Here is a 10,072-nt window from a genome sequence, read left to right as displayed (position 1 = left end):
TCAATTAGTTTTAATTTGCAGATAAGTAACCAATTAAAGTAATAGAAAGAAAGAAAATTCTTTTGCAATGAATACCAAAATGAAACAAAATAATTCCTTCAGCTATTTCTTTTGATTAAAAATTGAAAGTTGAACATTATTTAAAGAAAAAATGTAATAAAAATACATTCATATCTTTTAAAATAAAAAAAGTGTTAATAGATGGAATAATTAAAGAGAACAATTAAATTTTTTGAATTAAAGATATTATCATATATTAGCAGAAACATAATTTTCTATTACTTCTTGTTTTAATATTTTTTTGGTTTCTAAACCTTTTAAAAAAGGTACACTATCTTCTGAAATAGTTCAACAAAAGTTTCAAGAAATGGATAGCTTTGCACTGTTTTTGTGTGCAGTTAAATGTTGAATATCCTGTATTTTTTAGTGACTTTCAATAGAATGAATGATCTCTAATTTAATATTTGTGTTATTTCTTGCTAGATTGTTTATTATTTATGTAAAATATTTGTTCACATGCTGACACAGACATAATTGCAACTAAACTTGATTGTAATTACATGTAAAACAAGGATGACAACATCCATAAGTAGCAAAGTTTTAAAATTATGAATTGATATCGGGGAAAAAAAAATTCTACAGAGCAGTATCATACAATAAACATTAAACTTGATAAAATATGGAAATCACGAAACCTGTAAAATCACGCAGCCTTTAAAATCACAAAAACTTAAAAATTCTAGGAATCGATCTAGTACCCCAATTAATTACAAAAAAATTACATTTCCTCCAATGTGTCCCTTGCAGACAGACAGACGGACATTTCAAAATATAGAGTAGCTTCACTACTAATAAATATAGGTAAATTTGTGAGTAGTTACATTTCATCTGATAGGAGAAGAGGGAAGTAAGAGATGAATAAATAAAGGGTATAATGCTACAACATTGAACTGGAGATATTTACTAAGTATATTTGCGATAACTTTTATTCAATGAAATCTTCCAATTTTAAACATTTACAAAACAGCCTGCTTTATTGTATCAAGATTCATGGCAGAACTATATAGGAAATAAACGTCTATATATGAGCTCGAGTCTTCCAATATTAGAATGTTTAATACTCATAGTGCTCCAATATTCTATAATAAACTCTCATTGACCAGAACGATAAGAAGAAAAGAGAAGTGAGAGAGAGGGACACATAATTTTTTTAAAATGATGAAAAAATGAAACTAAAGTCGTAGTAATCTTTATGAGAGAGAGAGAGAGATAAGACAATGGAAGAAAGAGATTAATATTCAGGGATAGGACAATGAAAAGAAAAGGTTATATTCAGGGATAAGACAATAAAAGAAAAAAGGTTAATATTCAGGGATAAGACAATATAATAAAATTTTTTAGGTGGTGCCTGCACCACCCATTCACTAGTTTTTCTACATGTAAAAGATTATCAAAAATGGAGGTGTGAATTTGACATTAAAACTGTAATGAACTTAATTGGTCGGTTTCAAACAGTATAATCCAAACTTTTCAACCAAAACTTTTAATCCAAAGAAGGATTACTTTTATTTAACATTATTGGGGAGTATGTGAAATTATCATCTAATGCCATGTCCCTTAAGATAAGTAGATAAGAAGAAGATATTTTTTCCCCAGTAATTTAGCAACAAAAGAATTAGTGCTAATTTGCTGCCAAATTACTTTGAATTAAGAGAAAAAATTAAGTAATCACACAACCAGTAAAACCAGTTTTCTAACAAATATTCTTAATAGCTTTGAAATAAAATACCTGTGTTCAAGGACGTCCAATGTGGGGGGGGGGGGGGTTAAAGGGTTGATTACTATTAATAAAATTTTGAATTTTGGATTTTTACCCCTTCTCCCCCAAATGAAAAAGCTTGGACGCCCTTGCCTGTGTTAACCATAATATTTCTACAAACCAAGAGAATCTCAAGTTTGGCTGTCATCTCATTTTCACACATTTTATGTTTCACTCCTATCTGAAATAGATATAGTTTATATACATAGTTATTTCAGAGTTTTTTAAGATTCAGAGATTACATATTAAATGGATAAGAAAAATTAAGACATAAAATTAAAAATTACCAAATAAAGCAATGACCATTTTAATTCAAATTAAAAATTGACTTCCAATATCAAGTCATATTTGAAAATTTAATGATTTGGTAATTTTTTAATCAATACAATACATTATGATTATAAATGATGATTATATAATTTTCTTCAATATACCTAGCATATAATTGATGTTGTATCTTTACAAAGTAGGGTAGAGGGACAGATAAAGTTATGATATACATACTAAAAAGATATATTTTACAATTACATATTAAAATATAAAAAATCTAGTATTTAGACCTGTTTATCATTTTTCCACTGACCTTTCCTTATGGTACCATCAGAATACTTGTAGATACCACTACCATGCATATTATTATCCTTCCACTCTCCTGCATATCTATCCCCGTTTAACCAAAAGTAGTGACCATTCCCAGTTCTTTTGTCATCTTTAAACTGCCCTGCATACATGTCCCCATCTGGCCAATTATAATAGCCTATTCCTGCCTTTTTGTTATTATCCCACCAACCACTGTACATATTCCCATTACTATGAAGATAAACGCCATAACCATGTCTGTCACCATTCTCATAATTACCCACATACATATCTCCTTCCCATTTTCCAGGACCAAACTTAAATGTGCCAAACCCGTGTTTCTTTCCATTTTTAGTCATTCCTGTATAAACTCCATCAGAATAGGTGATTGTTTCAACCTTAAATAGATAAATATTAAAAATGTATTATTCTTACTGAAACCCTTTCTGGATTTTATCTTTTTCATGCTTGCAGGGAGGTCTAGTGAAAATAAATTAATAACCAGAGTAATTTTGATATCTTTAGCTTTACACAATAAGCTTTATATTTAATAAACAGATTTCTGAAACAATTTTCCACCAGTGAGATGAATCCTTTCCCCAATCATCAATATTGTTTCATAAAATTATACAGGAAAACTGACAAATGTTAAGCTTTATAGAACATACCATTTTTATGATGAAATTGGAAATATCTCACCTTATCCATAGCATCAATCTTTTCCTCCAATTTTCTCATTCTATCCTAAAGTAATAGAATTACTTTTATTTTTGTGCATGTGAAGAACACATTTCTGGCAATTTCTTTAAAATTTACTTGGAATGTTTATTTATGATGGGTTTTGGTAATTTTTTTGTTTAATGCTTTTATCCATATTTTTTATTGCTTTCAAACTTTAGCTCCTTAAGTAACCAAAAATTTTAAGAGATTACTAAACAGTTGATTCTATTGTTATACACCAACTTCAATTTTAAGCAAGACTAAAGAATTGATCAATTATAATCTAAAGATGTGCCACTGCATGCAGGTCCAATGTCAACGGACACCTCATCTAAACTAAAATTATGATCAATCTGTATTTAACTCAAATTGTAAATAAAGATTACCTGGGTTTGGATAACATGGGAACTGAAATTTTGCTTTACTTTCTCTAAATCATCCTGTAGATAAAATTGAATTTTATAACTAGGAGCTGAAATTCTACTCAAAATTTTAAGGTTATTGTGATTGGCTGTATATATACATAAACTTAAACATGAACAGTCTATTCCATGTATAAATATAGTAAACTGTAATTAAACTGTAACTGTTTATTAAATATCTAAGATTTACTCAAGATAATTTGGTTACTAATAACAGAAATCATCTTCATGAAAGAAAACTGAAGATTTTTTTATAATATAATTAAATATTTGTAAGTCTATGGATATAAAAAGAATTTTTGTGCAGTCATAGTGATTTTGTTAAGTACACAGACAGACAAACCCAAAATATTAAAGGGACTGAAAACGAGAAAATTTCACATCAGATTATCAAACCTTAACATCATTTCATTCATATAATCTCAAAGATAGGGCAAAACTGTCTCTCGTTTCCTTAAAAAAACGGCCTTTTCCGCCGTTTTATTATGTCCAAGATTTGGGAAAAAATTTCGGGACTATATAAATGTGCAGTTAATTGTCTTTTTTTCCTTCAATAGCTAAAACTAAACTTTTTTACATAGTACAAATACAATAACAAAGCTAGAAACAGGTTTTTTATTAGTATCCAAGTAACTTTAGTTAACCCATCTCTCGCCCACCTTTAATTACAAAGAAGGTGTATCAACTTTTTCACTTTTTATTTAAGATAGCTAGCTTGTTCTTTTAGTAAGTAGTAGATGTAAAATTTTTCATAGAATTCAGATATGCAATCGTTTTTTTTGTAAACCTCTTATTTTTTAGGTAATTTAAGTTTTAAAAAAAAAAATAAGTCGATTTTAAGGTAATAAAACGCAACAAAAAAAGGAAAAAATGGCCATTATGAACAAAAATAGTAAGATCTTTAATTTGAAACCTTACTTTTTGAATTTTGTCAGGTAATTATTGAAAAAATTGATTTTTTAAAACCCACAAGAATAAAAACTTTGAACTTAATTTTATCATTTCACAGGTAAAAAAAATATGGGTTCATATATACCTTTAGAACCAGAAAAATATTACGAATCCATTGTAAGCAAAATTGAAAAAAAGTAAAAAAATACAAAATGAAAAAATGGCTTATTGTATTTTGTTGTACAGGCAACACTTTCGTCATCCCCTAGTTACCCCCTCTTTACCCCCTTCCCATTTCTATTCTCAATTCAAAAAATAAGGTGGTTGCCTGTATAATATAATACAATATTTTCATATAATTCCTTTTATTGTAGTTTATAAACTATATTGTAAACTTTTTATTTCAATTTTGCTTAGAATGGATTTGTAATATTTTTCTCGATTCTAACAGTATATATAATGCCTATTTCTTATGCCTTGATAATGATAAAATTTAGTTCAAAGTTTTTATTCTCGTGGGTTTTAAAATATCGTTTTTTTTCAATAATTACTTGACAGAATTGAAAAAGTAAGGTGCATAGAATAAGGAGGAATAGAAATGAAAACCTCAAATATTTTAGGGAATATTGAAGAAAAGTTGCGCTTGCGCAATAAAAACATAATATGAAACTTGAATGGTACACATGTCAAGTTGGGACAAAACTGAAATAATATCTTTTTAATGAAAATATATCGAAAAGTATTAGATTTTTCCTCTAACTTTATGTCTCTACTGCATAGAAATTAAATTTATGTTTATCTAATATTGTTTACATTTCACCACTGTCAATGTACTTTATGAAACAACTTGCGTAATCACTTGATTACGAAATGTAAACGTAACTTGCGTATAACTCAACAATTAATAAAATAATTTATGATAATAATTGAAATTAAAATACTTAAAAATATATAATTGGATATAAACATCTTTTACTCTTAGACCTTGAAAGAATTAAAAATCAGCTGCTAAGGATTTTTTGTAAACAAATTCATGCGCAACCCTAATACAAATGCCGTGATCATTATTTCTTAACCAAATATTTTTAAAGCCATTTTTTACTAAATTCATGTTGAAATGAATTTTTGTTTAAAGTTTTGCTCATACTATAAGGTTTTAATCCATTGTGAATAGGACAAATATGGCTGGACGATTGGCTGTATGGCTTTTAGTATACTATTAAAAAAGGCATTTATTTTTCATATGATTTCTCGATAATATCTGAAATCATATGATTTTACTACAAGCCTTGTAGCCATTTAGGGCTTTCAAAAGTTCCAATTTTATTTCAGGCTAGCCAGGCAGAATCTTTTACCTGGATTCTATTCTATACTTCATCTTCTTTGGTAAGGTGTCAAATTAAAGATCTTTCTATTTTTGTTCATAATGGCCATTTTCTTTCTTTTTTTGTTGCATTTTAGTACCTTAAAATCAACTTAATTTTTTTTAAAAAACTTAAATTACTTTAAAAATAAGAGGTCTACAAAAGAACCGATTGCATATCTGAATTCTATGAAAAATCTTACATCTACTACTTACTAAAAGAACCGGCTAGCTATCTTAAATAAAAAGTGAAAAAGTTGATACACCTTCTTTGTAAATAATAAAGGTGCAATATTTCTTTATATGTTTTAACAGTCTGATAAAAGTGTAAACTAATTCTCCTAAGTAGGCTATTTATTGTCCAAAACAATGAAAAGGATATTATTATTTTAAATAACCTCTGAGATTCAACCATTTGTAGACAGTATAATATGTTTTTGTCAATAATACGAATTTAAAATAGAACTTTATTGCCTAATTACTACGTTATTATTAAAAACCTAATTGGCAATTTTATATCATAAAATAAATCCTTAACAGTGAGTAAATTGTTTTAATTATATATGACAAGTTAAATATGATTGAGTATAAAGTATATCTGACATGAAAAATATATCTTCTAACCGGTTTATGATAATAACAATAATAAAAGGAAAATCTCATTATTCGCTCTTTTTTTAGGTGCAACTACAAATCCTAGCTATTTTAAAAGACTAAAAATGATAAAAAGATTTTATCCCCCATTATAATAAAATTAGCATAATATTTGAAATGTAAACCTAGATATTTTATTATATCCAATATGATGCATTTCAGTATGGCTGAGAACTGATTCTAATTAAGTTAAAAGATATCAAAATAACAGCTTTAAAAAATGTTTTTTAATAAGTCAAAAAGCATCATTTTTAACTTAAAAATGGTGTAAAAAACGTTATTCTATAGCTTTAAATTACTTACAATATTTGTTTAAAAGTATTGTTATATTGGACGGTTTCTAATGTAAAAACGACGTAAAAAACGATTAAAATAACTGATATTCTATAGCCATTAAATTGCTAACAATATTTGTTAAAAGTATCATTAAATTTAACGATTTTAAACATAAAAACAACGTAAAATACGATTTAAAAACCGCTATTCTATAGCAATTAAATCACTAACAATATTTGTGCAAAAGTTTCTGTAATATGATGCATTTCAGAATGGCTGAGGACCGACTCCAATCTAGCGGATATAGCCATATATAGTTTATAAAACTTTGGGTACCAAATGTAATCTACAGTCCAATGTTTACAAATGGTTACAAAACTTTGGGTACCAAATGTAATTTACAGTCCAATGTTCACTAATGGTTATAAAAGTTTGGGTACCAATTAGTCCTGATTTAATATTATTTGCCTTATTTATTATAGGTTTAATAATTGAGAGAAAATTGCCTGTAATATGAGGCATTTCAGTATGGCTGAGAACTGATTTTAATCTAGCGGATATTTATCGGTTGCAAAGCCATACTGAAAAAAATAAAAGATCCCTCATTCATGGAAATATTGACAAGGTAGAACATGTTGTATAGTTAGGTTGCTTATATGGACCTCATTTATTGGTAAGGGGTAAGGGGTTGGGGGCAGACCCACATGGCAGGATTTATGCTAGTTTTCATTTACTAGGTTTAAATTTAGGATCAATTATTTTTTTCCTGTAACAAAATTAACATTAACTTTTTGTGCAAAAATAAACCACTGAAAATAAAAAAAGGAGTCTGAATTTTTTTGTGTAGATTCCTTAGACAAATAAAATAAAAATTGCAGTTCTATTATGCTTCATGATCGATTTTTACGTTTAAACCCCTATAATTATGTAATCTTTGTTCATAGGTTTTACATTTAAATTTCGGATCAATTATTTTTTTCCTTTCACAAAATTAACGTTAACTTTTCGTGCAAAAAAAACCACTTAAAATAAAGATAGGAGTCTGAAATTTTTTGTGTAGATTCTTTAGACAAATGAGAATCGCAGTTCTTTTATGCTTCATGGTCGATTTTTATGTTTAAATCCCTTTAATTATGCAATCTTTGTCCGTAGGTATTACGTTTAAAAAAGTCTTTTTTTACACTATTAAATAAAAAATGTTGATTGTCTTTGAGTGTCGTTTACTCGTTAGCCTTTCAATGTAGATTGATGAAATTTTAAACATAGCTAGTTAAAGTAGTTGGTAGTCTCTGTATAAAATTTCATTAATATCACATGAATACAAAAAAACTTATTACAATCGTAAAAAAACGACACTAAAAACCATAAACCCCAAATGAAAATAAAAAAAACATTTTTGAAATAAATTATTTCAGACTGTTCACGTTATCGTCAGCTAAGGGGTTAATAGGAGCCCACTTATTGAAACCATTTTTAAGATTTTTCATGAAAGCGAAAGTGTTCCCCATTTTCAGGCCATAAAGGGGGAGAGGGAAATGGCCACAAACCGGTTAGAAGATATATTTTTCATGTCAGATATACTTTATACTCAATCGTTAAATATCCCTACAAACATTATAAGAAACAAACGAGTTCAGATTTTTCCTGTTTTTTTCCATTTTCCCTCCAAAAAACCATAAAATCAAGGCATTATTCCTGCATATTTTTGTTAATAGGACGTTTTGTTTGATCAGTGTAGTGAAATGTGCTTAGAAAATGTTAAGATTTGATAATCAGATGATAAATTTTTATGTTTACACTCCCTTTAAATAGGAGTACCTATACAAATTTTAATATTATGATATGTATTTACTTTAATAGTTATGCTCATTAAATACCTGTAATTTGAAGTTGCTTTTACATAAGCCCGCAAATGCATAACAATCAGTCAGCTGGTTAACAAAACGCACACTGAAGAGAAAAGAAATATGAAATATTTAAGCAATTTATGTTTGATTTTTTAATATAAACTTATAAGCATAAAGTTGGAATATTCAACTATCAAAAATAAAACTTGAATACAGATATCTTAAATTTTACTTACTACACAGGAATGCTATTAGAGATTTCATAGCAATATTTTGGTAAAGCTATGTATTTTGTAATGCATCTACCCTAAAATCAAAATATGTACATATTAATTATGATCTTAAGATTGACTTAAAAATTAGTTTTATTAAAAATCAAATTCAACAAAAGTTTTAACCTGACAGTTGATTTCCTTTTCTTTTTCAATGTTGGTGTTGGGAATAAATTTAAAGAGTCTGCAGGTTGAAGAATCAAACTGAAAGTAAAAATATTTAGCTCAAATCTCCTTGGAAATTGTGCAACAGATTTTAAATTAAAAAAGGTAAATTCAACAAAAGAAATCATAATTTGTGTTTAAATCATTTTATAAATCAATTTCAACTTTTTTCAGTAAATAAAGCTGTATTCGTTATTACATACAAATATTATTACCTCATATGTCATTGCAATGCATTCATCCATGTTCATACACCTTTCAAGACACTCAGTTTGCCCATTTGTGTCTGTTGAATTATGAAAGTGAAACTCTGGTCCAACAATACCATCACTATGTTCAAATGTTTTGTTTGACAATTCAAGAAAACACTCTCCTTTTACTTCATTTATTTTGAATGAGATCAGTACAATGTATACAAAAATCATTCTTAAACTTCTGAAACAAGAATTTTGGTATGTAAACTTAGACAAAAGAACAAATTGAAACACTAATAAAACTTCATAACTATAATTGGTAGGGTATTAAACATAATAGGTTCATTAATTCAATAAATTTCTATTTGCAGAGAAGTAACCGATTAAAGTGAAAGAAATAAAGAAAACTCTTTTTACAATGAATTTAAAAATAAAACAAAATAATTCCTTCAGCTATTTCTTTTGATTAATAATTGAAAGCTTTACATTAACTAAAGAAAATATGTTTTCAAAATAATTCATATTCTATAAAATAAAAAAAGTTAATAGATAGAATTCATTAATACAATACTATTCAATTCTGTTAATAAAAGATATTATCTTAGTTTCTATTACTGCTTTTTTTAATATTTTCAAGTTTTATGGTTTCTAAACTTTTTAAAAAAGGTACATTATCTTCTGGCATGTGTTTTACAAAAGTTTCCACATTTTCTATCCTCTTAACAACTTTGAAGTCCCCCACTATTGTCCAGTTATCTTGCATTGATATTCCAGTTCCTGACATTCTTCCTAACTCCCAAAATCCAAGGGAAAATGATTTTGTTTCTTCAGATGAATGAGTTATCCTGATCCCAGGACCATTTAATCTAT

The 10,072-nt window shown here is 27.5% G+C and overlaps 1 protein-coding gene across 2 annotated transcripts; it reads right to left on the bottom strand.

Annotated features, from left to right (window-relative positions):
• Positions 1-1,999: 1,999 nt before the first annotated feature.
• Positions 2,000-9,439, bottom strand: LOC145307107 (uncharacterized). 2 transcript variants are annotated; one of them, XM_080149440.1, is made up of 7 exons: positions 9,224-9,439; positions 8,970-9,047; positions 8,808-8,878; positions 8,602-8,674; positions 3,505-3,558; positions 3,098-3,142; positions 2,000-2,796 (listed from the first exon to the last, which is right to left on the bottom strand). In XM_080149440.1, the coding sequence occupies exons 1-7, from the start codon at positions 9,431-9,433 to the stop codon at positions 2,374-2,376; spliced, it is 954 nt and encodes a 317-aa protein (XP_080005566.1). In that variant the 5' UTR covers positions 9,434-9,439; the 3' UTR covers positions 2,000-2,373. The 2 variants fall into 2 exon arrangements, with proteins under 2 accessions (XP_080005566.1, XP_080005567.1); XM_080149441.1 differs by lacking the exon at positions 3,505-3,558.
• Between the last annotated feature and the right edge of the window lie 633 nt (positions 9,440-10,072).

This window comes from Acartia tonsa, chromosome 15 (assembly GCF_053477335.1).
Source record: "Acartia tonsa isolate MP-2025a chromosome 15, ASM5347733v1, whole genome shotgun sequence".
NCBI lineage: Eukaryota > Metazoa > Arthropoda > Copepoda > Calanoida > Acartiidae > Acartia > Acartia tonsa.
This window is presented reverse-complemented; position numbering and strand designations above follow the sequence as displayed.

Excerpts from the sequence above, each read along its gene's own strand:
- LOC145307107 (XM_080149440.1), bottom strand. The coding sequence starts at position 9,433 with ATGATTTTTGTATACATTGTACTGATCTCATTCAAAATAAATGAAGTA. Across the intron at positions 9,048-9,223 it reads GCATTGCAATGACATATGAG|TTTGATTCTTCAACCTGCAG; the intron begins GTAATAATATTT and ends TTTTACTTTCAG. Across the intron at positions 8,879-8,969 it reads AAAAGGAAATCAACTGTCAG|GGTAGATGCATTACAAAATA; the intron begins GTTAAAACTTTT and ends TTTTGATTTTAG.